Source organism: Saccopteryx leptura, chromosome 5 (genome assembly GCF_036850995.1).
Source record: "Saccopteryx leptura isolate mSacLep1 chromosome 5, mSacLep1_pri_phased_curated, whole genome shotgun sequence".
Classification (NCBI taxonomy): domain Eukaryota; kingdom Metazoa; phylum Chordata; class Mammalia; order Chiroptera; family Emballonuridae; genus Saccopteryx; species Saccopteryx leptura.
Window position 1 is genome coordinate 5638192 of NC_089507.1, and position 15552 is coordinate 5653743.

The 15552-nt window shown below is 48.3% G+C and overlaps 1 protein-coding gene across 1 annotated transcript in view; it reads right to left on the minus strand.

Moving 5' to 3' along the window:
• The window catches only part of CLNK (cytokine dependent hematopoietic cell linker), a 194935-nt gene that overhangs the window by 37229 nt on the left and 142154 nt on the right, over window positions 1–15552 (minus strand). Inside the window, exons 21-23 of the mRNA XM_066385009.1 lie at window positions 5084–5109; window positions 4844–4863; window positions 3033–3146 (exon numbers count right to left, since the gene is read on the minus strand). Coding sequence (XP_066241106.1) covers window positions 3033–3146; window positions 4844–4863; window positions 5084–5109 — 160 coding nt within the window. The remainder of the gene's footprint in view (window positions 1–3032; window positions 3147–4843; window positions 4864–5083; window positions 5110–15552) is intronic.

The following is a 15552-nucleotide window of genomic DNA, read 5'->3' on the forward strand; positions in this document are numbered from 1 at the left end:
ACGGATGTCAACGGTACCGGCAGGAACACCAGAGGTGCAAAGCGCAAACTTCAAAAGAGGCCGAGACCACCAGATGGCTGCTCCACGGGTGGCGAGGTCAGATCGTAGCGGCTCACTGGGCGCGAGCTCAGCGCAGCCCTGCCTCGGACACCAGGAGTCTGCGCGCCGAAGGGTTCCGCCCAGGGACCGTCAAAGCCTTAACGGCGGTGTAGTCCCAGAACCTGGTTTCCTCTGGCTTCTTAACTCGGCTGTCCATCTGATTTACGGGGGGGCGGGGGGCACTTTAAAAATAGTGATACCTGGGTCTCACCTCTCAGAGCAATTAAAACTGACACCAGGGAACAGTCCTTGTAAAAGAGCTCTCCTAATTATTTTAATTGTACGCCAGGATGAGGCCATCACACTAGAATATCTGGGCTTGCCTGACCAGGTGGTGGCGCAGTGGATAGAGCGTTGGACTGGGATGCAGAAGATCCAGGTTCGAGACCCCGAGGTCGCCAGTTTGAGCGCGGGCTCATCTGGTTTGAGCAAAAAGCCCACCAGCTTGGACCCAAGGTCACTGGCTCCAGCAAGGGGTTACTCGGTCTGCTGAAGGCCCGCGGTCAAGGCACATATGAGAAAGCAATCAATGAACAACTAAGGAGTTGCAACGCGCAACGAAAAACTAATGATTGATGCTTCTCATCTCTCTCTGTTCCTGTCTGTCTGTCCCTGTCTATCCCTCTCTCTGACTCACTGTCTCTGTAAAAAATAAATAAATAAAAAAAATTTAGAATATCTGGGCTCTGCTTCCAGGGCAGTGGGGTGGGGTTCTGGGTGTCTGATTCTGTTGGGGACGGTGAGAGATGCCTTTTTTCTTTTTCCTTATGTGGTGACAGACAGGGTCTGGGGCACTTCAGGAACATCCTGTCCCCCCTCACCACACTCTGTCACATGGGACGGTCATTTTCTTCTTACAAATGAGAAAAGCGGTACTCAGAGCCGTGGAAGAGCTTTCTGGGATTATCCCGCCACAAAGCAGCCCGACTAGGATACAGACCCTGGTCTGCTGGGTCCTGCTGGCCTGCTCTGTCCAGAGGAAAAAAAAAAAGTAAAAAGAAAAAGAAAAAGGCAACATCCTCTTTTCTCTGCCCCAAACAAGCTTGTCACCTCTGATGTTTCACTCGTCCTGTCTTCTATCTCCTCACGTCTCTGGGTTTTCTGAGTGTCAGCCAGGTCTGTACGTCGTAGCCTGTCTGCTCCGAGCTTTAGGGACCTTACGGTTTACATTTCCAGTTCTGATGACCGCACTGGGCAGGTCTGAGGGCCCGCTGTGGTCGCTGCCGCCTAGGCTCTGTCTTTGAGAACGGAAGTCGAAACAGAGCACGTGTGGTGTCTCCTAGTCTGGCTCGGACCCTTTGGAAGCCGCAGAAGGAAACACATGTTTATCAAACATCTACTCTGGGCCGGGGACATGCACACCCACCGGAGTGAAGGTCCCTCCTTCTGGGGTGGAAGAGACGGACTCGCATCCAAATACATTATTACATGAGGTGGCGGAGGCACCAGCTGGAAAGGGCTCAAGGTAGCGACAGAGCAGCAGCGGTGGTTATAGGTCTACGCTGGGCAGGCACTGGTCAGGGCTGGGCAGGAGTCACTCAATTCTCACATTAGCCGGGCAGGTGGGGGTGGCAGCACTGGTCTGACTTTACCGAGAGAAACCTCAGGTGTGGGGAAGGCTAGCGATCTGCCCCAGGCAGAGCTTCTCAGCATGGGGGCACTGACCTGTCCGTCTCCTCCTTCTGTGGTGTGGGGCGGTCCTGTGCACCGCAGGACCGTAGGACATTTAGCACCATCCCTGTCCTCTCTGCCTACGAGAGGCCAGGAGCATCCTTACCCATCCCAGTGGTCACAACCAGAACGTCCCCAGACACTGCTAACTGCCTTGGAGACAGTCACCCCCTGGTGAGGTCCCCTCCCCAAACCTGCCAGTTCCTGGGACGGAGAACCTGAACTTCAACCTGAGCAGCTTGAATCTGGACTTGAGGACTCTTGTCCCTTCCTGCATGCCAGGCCCATTGGGAAGGGGACTGAGGAGGCCGGAAATGGTGCGGGGGAGGGGACTGTCGCCTGGAAGGTCTATGTTTGTGTGGAGCTGTGCAGGACGAAAAGATGGAGACGTTCCCCAGAAAATTAGGAGAGGAAATGATATTCAGGCTCTGTAACGGCCTCCACCAGGACCAGTGATAAATGGGGTTTCCACAGAAGCTCAGACCGTGCCCGCTATTTTGGATTTCTGGGTCCATGAGCAATGCTCACTCGTCGGCAGCGCCCGGAGCCCCCGCCCGTGGGTCCGAGCTGGCGGGCGGAGACATCGCTCATTCCGCGCAGGAACACAAGGGGCGCGCTAATCTCCGCTCGGCCCGGCCGCGGCAATGAGGCACTTCTGGGCACTCAGACTCTCTTGGGGAAAAAAGTGGGCCCATTCGGGTTTGTCACATTTTGTGATTGGAGCTGGCTGCCCAGTGCCCCACACGTTTGGAAGTGACGGGCTGTCATCAGCACTTTATACCAGAAGGCTGCTCGGGTAATTTTTATTTGTCATAAAAGCAATACTGTTGTTGACAAAGGGGTTTCCATATGCAGTTACATTCCTCCAGCCCGGGTGATGGGAAGCAGGGGACCCAGCCTGTTCCTTCAATAGCCTGCACTACCTTTTGGTTTTTGCATAAAAAGTCCCAGTTCCATTCCAGCATTTAACATTTTCTTGAATAACTAATTCAGGTCTCAAGTGAGCCATTCTTCCAATAACTCATTTTGTTACACACACACACACACACACACACACACACACACACACACACACACCCTTATGTTTTTGGTTAAAGACTTTAACTATAGGTTTCTAGGACTGTTTTCCCTGCAGGCGCAATCGGCCTCTCCCACCCCACGGGGAGGCTGTTCTGAGAGGGGACGGTGGCTTGTCCTTGTCACCCTCCCCAGCCCACCCGCCTGCCGGGCCACTCCACCAGCAGCCACGGCCGCTCTCTCACCTGGGCCCGCTCTGGACTTCGGGGGAGGTGTGCTTCTGAGGGTGGGGTGACGTGCCGCTCTCCGGCTCCGGGGGCAAGGGCTGGTATTTCTTTGGAAGACTGACAACAGGTGGCCTGTGTGAAGAGTCACAGGGATGGGGGGGGGCCGTGAGAAGCGTTGCTGTGCAGACGCCGGCCCCACCCTCGGTGTCCCCAGCTTCCGGTGGGAGGCGTCAGGTCCTGGGTGTCCGTGCCTCACGGCTCCGCTCGCTCCATCGGCAGCTTCGAACACAGGACAGCCTTGCTTCTAAGGAAGCCAAAGTCTACCTCCCTGCCATGGGCTCTTGGGTTTGGCTCTGTTTTCTGATGCCATTTTCTACCGGCTGTCTTGGCTCCTTCAACAATGCCACCTGTTTGAGTTTGAGGAAGCCTGGGGACATGATATCATCATCGCCTTCCATTGATCCTAGCGGGGAAGACTGGAGCTAGGGAAAGTCCCCAAAGAAGTGGGGAGGGGAGGTGCCTGAGAGTCAGTGAATGCCTCGCCCACCCCTTTACCCACCACTCACTCCCTCACTCGCAAAGTGCGTGTCAGATGCTAGAAATACAGAGAAGAAGGCCCAGCCGGTGGCTCAAATACCTCCTTCAGTGAGGGCAGAGAGAACAGTGACAAGGACGTTCCTCTCACCTCGGGGTGACGACTGGGGTGCTCCCTGGGCTCATGGAGAGCAAGAGCGGCTCTTCAAAGCCTAAGAAATCAAGCCTGTGCCTCTCCCCTCCATATTCACGCATAAATATAGTAACATTTGTATTTATACATGTAGAATCAGAGGCAGATTTAATGGTGGGCGCACCAGGCACACCAGGAGCACGCCCTAGGCCCCGACTTCTGAAGGGCCCTGCAAAACCCCAACTTAGTACTTTTTTCTAATGATACCAGGTTTGGTTTCATAAGTGCAATTTGTACATCAATAGTACATCATATGTTTTATTTATTTAAAAATATGGTTAACATGTATTTTTATTTTCCCTGCCTCTCTCTCTCTCTTTTTTTAAGGGGCCCAATATTTTCTTCTGCGCCCGAGGCCTCAACCGACCTTAATATGCTTCTGTGTAGATCAAGGTAGTCAACCTTTTTATACCTACAGCCCACTTTTGTATCACTGTTAGTAGTAAAATTTTCTAACTGCCCACCAGTTCCACAGTCATGGTGATTTATAAAGTAGGGAAGTAAAGTGGCTCTGTTTCTGATGCCATTTTCTACTTTATAAATGCCATTTTACTTTATAAAATTCATAAAGCAGTTACAGCAAGTTAAAGAATATAATAATATGATAATTACTTACCAAGTACTTTATGTCGAATTTTCGCTAAGTTTAGCAGAATAAATCTTTATAAAACAACTTACTATAGTTAAATCTATCTTTTTATTTATACTTTGGTTGCTCCGCTACCGCGCACCATGAAAGCTGAATGCCCACTAGGGGGCGGTAGGGACCAGGTTGACGACCACTGGTGTAGATTATATGTTATCAGCCCCTGGATGGCACTTCCCAAGGCCAGTGCTTTCTGGCAGGTTCCTGGACTTAGAAGACGGGAGAGAACCAGGAAGGAACAGGGAAGCATTGATGAGTGAGGGCGTGTTGAATAGAATGCTCTGAATGAACGAATGATTAAATGGATGATGAAGGCTTGTTTCGCCTTGCTCGCTGGCCAACTCACATGAACGTCAGCTTTCTGTGCTTCTCTATTTTAAATTCTGAAGCTTTTCAAATTCTGGAACTTACTATTTAAGTATATAGTAGAACAAAAGGCTGTTGTAAGCGTCTTACCGAGGAGGTGGTAGAGGAGTCTGCAGAAGGAGAGAGAAGCAGAAATTAGCTTTATTGTTGTGTGAGCTGAGCTGATGGTTAAGATTTTTTTGTTTGTTTTTGTTTACAAACAATTTACAAATCCCAACTAAACTTCTAGAATATGGCTTTCAAGTGATATCTAAGCCTGTAGGGTGTCCATATTCCTGTGCTGCTAAAATAAAGAGTGGGTGACAGGTGGCTTGTCATTAGTCTCCTCACCTTGTTTATCTTGGTAGGTTTGTCTCCTGAAATAGAAGAGGGAATAGCAGTGAGTTTATGGAAAAAGCTCATTGAGCTATATATTATATTTTATACATTCTTAAGTGGAAATCATTCCCATGTGAGTCAGCCCGATGATCACGTCAATTAATATTTGTTGGCGTCTCATCAGGGCCGCAGCACCAAACCAAACCCTTTAGTTCTGGGGTTTCAGTCAGCGCTCGCCTTTGTGCAGGCGATGAAGAAACTCTGTGGTCACCTTACAGTTAGTAAACGGAAGAACAAGAGGTCAGGTCCCCTCTTAACCACTCAGTCTTGATTGGCATCACCATTCTCTTATACATCGTAATCTCACTGATTCACCTTCTGGCCTAACACCTTTACTGGATATTTCCAAGCAGAGAGATACAGCATCACAGAATTTTCCAGATAACAAGGGGTTTCAAAGACCCAGACTCTAATGCCTTCATTTCACGGGCGACAGAACCAAGGACGAACTAGGTAGGACAATGAATTACTCAAGGCCGCCCGACCCTAGGAAAGAAATCTGAATGAGCCCAGGAATAGCTTTTCCTGACTTCTAGGTAGTTTTACTGCCATAAAAAAACTCAGCTCAGAGACAGTCACCGACCTCCTGTTCTGAGGGCACAGAGCACCAGGCACTGGGGATAAAAGGACAAGCACGCCACCCCCCTTCCCCTCAGGGTGTCACCGTTGCGTTGACAGGCCAGGTTCTAGGCACTGGGGATAAAAGGACAAGCACGCCACCCCCCTTCCCCTCAGGGTGTCACCGTTGCGTTGACAGGCCAGGTTCTAGGTTCTGGGGACGTAGTGGGCGAGATGAGAGACGCTGTTGTCATAGTTCTTACATGTGTGGGGCTGGACAGGCATTGGAAGCATTATTGAAGATGTGACAAGGACGTTAAGGAAAGAAGGACGTGATATTAGTGGAAGATACAGGAGACTTCAGTTTGGGGTGTCCGAAAAAGCCTCCGGGAGGAAGCAATGTCCGTTTATCGACGACAATGGAGGTGACATAATGAAGGTTTTAGGGCCGTGGGAGGAGTCAATGAGACAAGGTATGCCCTCCCGTTATAGGATACTATGCCTCACCTGAGGCCGGGCTGGGTGGCTACACACTGGGCCTCCTTTCCTTATTTGTGAGCCAAGCTTGGGCTAGATCTGTGGTTTCTAACTATGCTCCGAGGGATCCCTGGTGCTCCCCCTGCGGACTCCTAGGGGTCCCGGGGCGCTGGGGGCTGGTTTCGGCTCATCACCATGTCATGGGGTGGAGGTGGGGGTCTCCACTTCATCTCCTTCCCATCAGCTCTCCCCTCAAATTTCCTTCTGTGGAAAGACCCAGCAGCTGAAACCAGCACCAGCCAACCAGTTCAACCCAACCCCACACAGTACGTACCGTCTGGGTGACTCCCGGGGGCGGGGCTTCCAGGTCTGAAATAACCACCTCCCTGAACAGAATGGCCGCTCTCCTTGTCCTGCTTTTGTTTGGAAGAGCGCACCGTACACAGCCAGGCAGGCGGCTGCTCTGCGGGAGTCCAAGCGCTGCCGGCAGACGGGGACCCCCTGATGTGCTTGGCGTTGTAAAAACACAAAACGTGACCGGGACCTATCTCACCAACAGCAGCAACACAGTTGATGTTGTATCTTTGGCTATTTTAATGGCTTTTGCCCCCCCCCCCCAAAAAAAAAGGCTAGACCCCCACCCCCCGTGATGCTTTCTTAAGGCACAAAATTAGAAACCATAAAATCAATTCGCCCTCGTTTTACTGTGCGTTGGTGCCACCTCCTGAGCTCCCGGGCGCTCTCTGCCTGCTCGTGCGGAAGGCGTTCCCTGTGAAGCTGGAGTTGGCTTCCCGAGAGGCCTTTCCTCACAGCGGCCACTGTATCTACGGGGATCAAGTCGCTTTGCTGGAAGAACCGATCGGTGAAGAGACCGAGGGTCTGGATGAAACTCAATGGGAACATTCCACTTATGCTTTCAGGGACATGGACCTCACTCTCTTCAGTGGCTGCGAGCTGAGAGAAGGACATCTATCTTCCTCTGGTCAATGACTTAGTATCGAGCGCATAGCATGTGTCCAGCATGGATTCGTTTTTAACACCTGTATTGATGCAGTTGTTGGGGAATGTAATAGCAAAAAAAAAAAAAAAAAAAAAAAAAAGGGAAACCTGCTATTCCCACATAACTTGCATTTCAGTGGCCATAGGCAGAAAACAAACAAACAAATGCGTATGTGACAGGTGATGACAAGTGCTACAAAGAAAATCAAAGCCGGGTGAGGGACAGCAGGGCATGCAGACGGAGACACGGGGTTGGGGCTGCCATTTCTTAGGCAGACCCCAGAAGGCCTCCCAGATAGCTGATGAGAACAGAGGCCTGAGGAATGCGAGGGGGCACATGCTGCGAATATCTGGGCAAGGGTGTTCCTGACAGAGGGAACAGCAAGTGCAAAGGCCCTGGGGTGAGATGAGGTGGTGGTGGGGGTGCCCATATCACGAGTCTCATGGGCTGTGGCAACAACCTTGTCTCAGCCACGGTGCATCTTTCTGATAAACAGCCCGAGTGTTCTGTGTCTTCATGATCCCTGTACGGGTTTCCCTGGCGTCATTTAGCTTCCCTCACTGAAAACATTTGTGGACGACATTACCAGCGGCAACGACAGAAACCCCCGAGGCTTCCAGCTACATCAAATCAAATGTGCCTACTGGCGGTAATTTACAGCTTCATGCTTCTCTTATTCATCGCTTAGGGCGGCGACTTCTGACCTTTTTCATCTCATGGTACACAGAAACTAATTACTCAAGTCTGTGGCACACCAAAATTACATATATATATATATATATATATATATATATATATATATATATATATACTTTGCCAATCCGACAAAAAGAATAGGTGTCATTTTGATTCATTCACACGGGATGGCTCTTGTGTTGGGTGCTTGTCATTTCTTAATCTGACCATGAGGTCAGTGCCCCTGACTAAATAGTCAGGGATTGCATGCTTTAAAAATTCTTGAGGCACACTGGATGAAAATTGCTGCTTCTATAAGTAAAACTCAGCGAACTGAGAGTTAGAGGTAGACTTCAGGGACTCCACAGGTAAGAAAACCACGCTGTACAGGTGACGCAATGTGTCATGTTGTCACATGGCTTTGAAAATAATCCAGATACAATACAAGTAGGTTCTAGGTTTTTTTTTTTTTTTTTGTTTTTTTTTTTTTTTTTTTGTGTGTGTGTGGGCTTGTTTAATAAAGGAACAACACCTCAGATATTTGGGATAACGGAAGGGGATAGACTAGAGTTGAATTTCTTGAATTTGAATCTTGGTTCTGCTGCTTACTACGGGCAGAATCATAGCAGGTGCTCAATAAATACTTGTGAAATAAACAAATGGACTGAGGAACTGGCTGAGTTTTCTCCTCTGGAAAAGCGAGGAGTGGCTACTCCTTCATGGGCATTCGCGTGTGGAATTAAATGACTTGGAGCACGTCAAGTTCATGGCTTTTATTGCATACCTTCTCTTCCTAGTGTTGGTGCGTAATGGAAAATTAGAGGAAATATGGCAACCTGCCCTCCCGAGGAAGTGCACAAATATTCTTAAAACTCCATGAAAGTTTCATGACTGTCACACAAGAAGACCAAATATTTCTTCTTCCAGGTCTTTCTCATCTTAAAAATCAAATAAAGCAGTTTCAGTGGGATGGGGCTGGCACGCTCGCCACCTGGCGGCCACCTGCGTAATTGGCACCATCCGAGCGCGTCCTCACGGGCTCCGCACTCAGAGACAAGATGGGTTTCATTTCAGTTGCCCAGTTTGTTGCTTCTTGTGAGGTAACGGAGGGAGGTGAGCGCAGCATGGCTGTAGCATCTGCTGGACTCAGTCTGACCATGACCTCGATGACTCGTTAGGGTGAAACCATGAAGGATTTTTCAGCCTCACAGAGGGTCTGTGGGGCTGAATTACAATTCAAAATTCCTAGAGAAGAAGGAAATATCGCGAGACGTTTTGGGGCGCGTCCCATCCCGAGCAGCTTGTAACAACTTTTACAAGAGCTGGTTGTTACCATTTTCAGGGATTTTTGCAATGTAGTCTTTATTAAACACAACCATTCTTTTTTTTTTAGAAGATTAATTTTAACAGGGTGACATTGGTCAAATAGAGTACATAGATTTTGGGCAAAGATCTCCACATTATTTGGACAGTCGATTGTGTTGTATACCCATCACCCAAAGTCAAATCATCTTCTGTCACCTCATATTTGTCCCTCTTTATACCCCTCCTCCTCCCTCCATTCCCCTCCCTCTCCCCCATCCCCCTCCCCCTCCCTCTGGTAACCACTGCACTCCTGTTTATGTACATGAGTCTCAATTTTGTGTCCCACCTATGTATGGAATCATACAGTATTTAGCTTTTTCTGATTTTCTTATTTCATTCAATATGTTATCAAGGTCCATCCATGTTGTTGTACATGATAGCATGTCATCATCTCTTACGACTGAGTAGTATTCCATTGTATATATATGCACCACATCTTCTTTATCCAGTCCTCTGTTGAAGGGCACTCTGTTGTTTCCAAGTCTTGGCCACTGGGAACAATGCTGCGATGATAAACACAGCCATTCTTAAGAAATAAATGATAGAAACGCACACTGATGTTAGAGCAAGCACAAAGGTAGCGCATGCTCAGAACCCAGGACTCCCTAAGCAGCCCACTACATTTTTACTAGTACCTTTGCTGTTGAAGTCATTTACCTCTATTTTGTGGAAATGCTGTGACATGGCAGCTCTTCCCAGCGCCGTGTTCAGCAATCACACTGGTACCCTGAAATGTGCCACAGTGGGAGTATTTATTCACCCCCCCCAAAACTTCCAGATGGTGCGGATCAGGGTTGGCTGTATCGAGTTGCTGCCCATCTCGACTTCAGAGAGGGACGGAGAAGAACGTCACTGAAGCAAATTAAGTTGAAAAGTGTGTTGTGCCTGTATCCACCGTGAAGAGAGAAGTGCGGGAATGAGGGGCCCTGTCGCTCCACAGGCTGCCAGCGTGCGGTGTGGTCCGTGTTCTGGATTCTGGCCATTTTAATATCGTGCAGTGGTAGTGCGTTGTTTTTCTTCACATGTCTCTTTCCATGTGCTTGTTTGCCATCTGTATGTCTTCTGTGGGAAGGTGTCTGTTAGGATCTTTGACCCACTTTTATTTTTTTAAAGAAAATGTGTGTTTTCTTATTGCTGAGTTTTAAGAGTTCTTTGTATGATTTGAATAATAGTCCTTTATCAGGTGTGTCTTTTAAAAATATTTTCTCCTAGTCTGATGTCTCTTTTTTTTTTGTATTTTTCTGAAGCCGGAAACGGGGAGAGACAGACAGACTCCCACATGCGCCCGACCAGGATCCACCCGGCACGCCCACCAGGGGGCGACACTCTGCCCACCAGGGGGCGATGCTCTGCCGCGACCAGAGCCACTCTAGCGCCTGGGGCAGAGGCCAAGGAGCCATTCCCAGCGCCCGGGCCATCCTTGCTCCAATGGAGCCTCACTGCAGGAGGGGAAGAGAGAGACAGAGAGGAAGGAAAGGGGGAGGGGTGGAGAGGCAGATGAGCGCCTCTCCTGTGTGCCCTGGCCGGGAATTGAACCCGGGACCTCTGCACGCCAGGCTGACACTCTACCACTGAGCCATCCGGCCAGGGCTGATGTCTCTTGGTAATGTCTCTTGACATTGTCTTTCACAGAGCAGCTTTACTTTTAATGAAGTCCAGCTTATCAATTATTTCTTTCATGGATCGTGTGTTTGGTGCTCTAAGAAGTCATCACCACACCCAAGTCATCTAGGGTCCCTTCTTTGTTATCTTCGAGGAGTTTTATTTCTTTTTGTTTTTTTTCAGAGACAGAGAGAGAGAGTCAGAGAGAGGGATAGATAGATAGGGACAGACAGACAGGAACGAAGAGAGATGAGAAGCACCAATCATTAGTTTTTTGTTGTGACACCTTAGTTGTTCATTGATTGCTTTCTCATATGTGCCTTGACCATGAGCCTTCAGCAGACCGAGTAACCCCTTGCTTGAGCCAGCAACCTTGGGTCCAAGCTGGTGAGCTTTGCTCAAACCAGATGAGCCCGCGTTCAAGCTGGCGACCTCGGGGTCTCGAACCTGGGTCCTACACATCCCAGTCCGATGCTCTATCCACTGCCCCACTGCCTGGTCAGGCTTGAGGAGTTTTATAGTTTTGATTTTTCACTTAAAGGTTTTCTTTCTACTTGAGTTAATTTTTGTAAAGGTGTAAGGTCTGTGTCTAGAATTTATATTTTGCACGTGATTATTCAGTTGTTCTAAGCATTGTTTATTGAAAAAAAAACTTTGATGCATTGTATTGTCTTTATTTCTTTGTCAAAGATCAGTGACTATATTTATGTGGGTTATGTGGGTCTATTTCTGGTCTCTCTATTGTGTTTCAGTGATCTATGTCTTTTCTTCACTGTCACTGTCTTGATCGTGACAGCTGGATAGTAAGCCTTGAAGTTGAGTAGTGTGAGTCCTCCAACTTTGTTCTTACACGTTGCTCTCAGAGATTCAGTCATTAAATATTTATCACTGCCTGTGACCTGGTTTTGGTACTACTACTAAAGAACTGAGTGACTGAACACGAATTGTTTGTCCTCTCTGAGCTCCTATATCCTTATCTGTGATTTATACAGTTGGAAAAGAAGACATACAGGATCCAAGAATCTGTCTCTTTATTTCTCCCAAAGTTAGAAGCATGGAGGCAGTCAGACAGACTCCCGCATGTGCCCGACAGGGATCCACCCAGCATGCCCACCAGGGGCGATGCTCTGCCCATCTGGGGCATTGCTCTGCTGCAACCGGAGCCATTCTAGTGTCTGAGGTGGAGGCTATGGAGCCATCCATAGTGCCCGGGCCAACTTTGCTCCAGTGGAGCCTTGACTGCGGGAGGGGAAGAGAGAGACAGAGAGGAAGGAGAGGGGGAAAGGTGGAGAAGCAGATGGGCACTTCTCCTGTGTGTCCTGGCTGGAATCGAGCCCAGGACTTCCACACGCAGGGCTGATGCTGAATCCATTTCTTGATAGAAAGGACAATGACACAATAGAATGATCACAAATAGGATCCTTGAAGTCATTCAAGTGGGTTCTGGTCTTACCTCTATCACTTACTGAGTAACTCTGGGCAAGTTATTTAAATGTTCTGGACTTCAGTTTCTATGTTCATAGAATGCAGATAACAAAGTGTAACTCCTTGCATGGTTAGGATTAAATAAAATCATACTTGTTTTTTACTTAGCTACCATTCAATTTGTGTTAACTATATATGATACCTTTCAGTTATGAAGCACGATCATGGAAATCAACACTTTTAGTAATAGACCTTCAGTATAAGTAAAGAAATGGACTCAGGATAAAATTGTATAAAGTGTGGCCTCAGTCACAGTATTTATGTCTAAGAGTTTTCTGATATATGAAAGGGAACCATTAGGATTTGGTGTCCCGATGACTGACTATGGGAGAGTCCTAGGAAGCAACTTATGATCCATGTAGTTAATATGTATTTGACAAGGCCCATTTGAGAAAACTCTCCAAGTCCGCTGAACTCTCAGAAATCAATCTCAGCAATAGATTGCTTAAATCTCTCCTTGAGTGGAGGGGGGAATAATTAAGGAGGCAAAGTCGAGGATGTGGGAGGGACCTACTCGCTCTGACAAATCTCCAGAAAAGGTCAGAAAGTACAGTTTTTTAGGATTGTGTACTTGAATATGTACTTGAACAGCCTTACTGTGGGGTTAGTGGGGAGTGTGGGACAGAAACATCTTTCCAAAATGGGCCTGAGGAGACCGTCTTTTCTGCTGACCTGGGCGTCTTGGGAAACGGAGGAAGGCTGGCACTCGGGGTGAGGTGGACGGCTAAGACTGCAGGACGATGGCATGGGCTATGGGACGGGTGGCCTTTTGTGCACAAACTACATGTAGGGAGTCACAATATCCCAGGGACCATTGCGTCCTATTATATATATTTCTATAGGAGGGCTACTAAGGCCCAATGATGATTTGCCTGAGTTTAAAATCGGAGCCAAGGCCCCGGCTGGTTGGCTCAGTGGTAGAGCATCAGCCTGACGTGTGGAAGTCTCGGGTTCAATTCCTGGTCTGGGCACACAGGAGAAGCGCCCATCTGCTTCTCTACTCTTCACTCTCTCCTTCCTCTCTATCTCTCTCTTCCCCTCCTGCAGCCAAAGCTCCATTGGAACAAAGTTGGCCCGGGCACTGAGGATGGCTCTGTGGCCTCTGCCTCAGGGGCTAGAATGGCTCCAGCTGCAACAGTGCAATGCCCCAGATGGGCACAGCAATGCCCCCTGGTGGGCATGCCGGGTGGATCCTGGTTGGGTGCATGTGGGAGTCTGTCTGACTGCCTCCCCGCTTCTAACTTCGGAAAAATACAAAAAAAAAAAAAAAATTGGAGCCAAGAAGGGGCCAGAAGCAACCCAGGCTACTTGACTTGCCCATCTGTAGGTCCCCACCTTGTGGGACTGTGTGGCTGAGGGTCCCAGGCTTGTCCTTTGGTGGTCGTGTGACACCCAGCAATGCTTATCTAATATGCAATAGAAATAGAACACATTTTAGAGTTAACTTAATGAATATTTTCTATGCATCCACTATGTGCCCGACACAGTGCTGTGGATTTACTGTAGGGAAAACAATGTCGGGAAAGCTATGGTCTCTGTGACTGAGGAGTCTAGCTTATTTTAATATTTATCTAGAACAGACTTATTTCGTATGCTACACACCAACTAGACAGACTCTCGGGCTACAGAGAGAGTCAGGAAGACATCCCAGTTCTGGGCGGATGGCAGATGGTAAGGAAGGGGGAAAGAATTCTGGGACACACTAGTTCAATGCCCCTTTGTTGAGGGTGTACCACGTCTTAGCGACTGTGCTATAGATGTTGGGCTGGTTATCACCTTTAAAACAGACGAATATCATATGATATTGGCGCTATTTTCTCCATTTTATAGACCTGGAAACTTAACCCTGGCGAGGGAAGATACTTGTAGATTTCACGTTTGAAAAGCGCTACAGCTGGGATTTGAACCCCGGGCTCCTTGTCCCGAAGTCCAGCATTTCCAGAACCCCATCTTAGCTGCTTCTGAGCACCACCAACAACGCTTCACTGCTCCCGAGGTCACCGGCTCACTCCTCAGTCCAGCGCTCCTTGTCCTGTGAGGCCTCCCTGCACTCTTTCTTGAGTTTCCACAAAACTTAACATAGAACTGGCCAGACTGTGGGTGCTCTGTGCTCTAAACGTCTTATGTGACTCAGTGCCCTGGCTCAGAGTCATCTTAAACAAGGTGACCTTCTACCCTGGCAGTTATCACTGAGTGCTGCCACTGCCTGTTTTGTAATTCCTCTCTTTGTGGCTCCTTTCTGCTCCTCTGTTGGAGAACCAGGGGCCCCGTCAACCCGCCGTGAGATGCTCTCCTGTTCTCCGGGCCTCATTGTTTTCTCTGTGTGGCGGTGAGACAAAACACTGCCCTGCCGTCTCACTAATGAGTGGTTTCTACAAAGTTTATAATGGGAACTTTGAGCTGGATGTTGTTATTAATGCCTCTGTTGCTTTTGATCCAGGGGTTGCGTCTTAAATAAATTTAAGTCTGTGAAGGAAGATGCCCAATTCTCTCTTTCTTGCAGTATTTTGTGTTGCTGTGTTCCACCGGTAGGGGGCAGTATCATCCATCAAGTCATGTCTTTGGCATTGAACTGGGGTGCACAGTGGGGCGGAGCAGGCTATCAGGGAACAAGGCCGGGGCTGGGGGTGGTTGGGGGACTTTGCAGAATACGTTTTAGATACTAGCACATAGAGTAGCACTCTGGAACCACTGCCGATGTTGATGGAACAGTGAGTTCTGGTTCTGGTTGTGACGATTTGCTTGGTGACCTTGAGCAAACCGCTGTTTTTGCTAGACCTCCTGGTGTAAAATGAGGGGAGTTGAACCCAATGAACTTTACTGTCGTCTCTGATTCTAACTCCTCAGGCGTCTAAACTGATCTGAAAGCCACTTCTTGGGAAGGTCTTTGGATAGCATGATATGGAACTCTATTTTCTTCTTTTCAACCAGGCTTGTGCTTCTAGACGTACATGTTCAGCGACCTCTGCCTAATTCTCTCTTTCTCCTCTTGGGTGGTGTATTTCTTGTACTTCATTATCAATTCATTCTTGTGTGCATGGTTTGTTTGTCACTACAAAGGAAGTTGGCTTAGAGTTTGAGCTAGGTTTACATCTAAGGCAAAGAGAAACCCACTGTAGCCTCCTTTATTCTCAGCCCTCAGGAGCTAAGCCACGCCGCATTTGGATGTCACAGCTAACGCATTTGAAAAGAAGACGATTTCTTCTGCATCTGTGATTAATGATGATGGTTCATCACAAATAACTTATTTTTTATATCT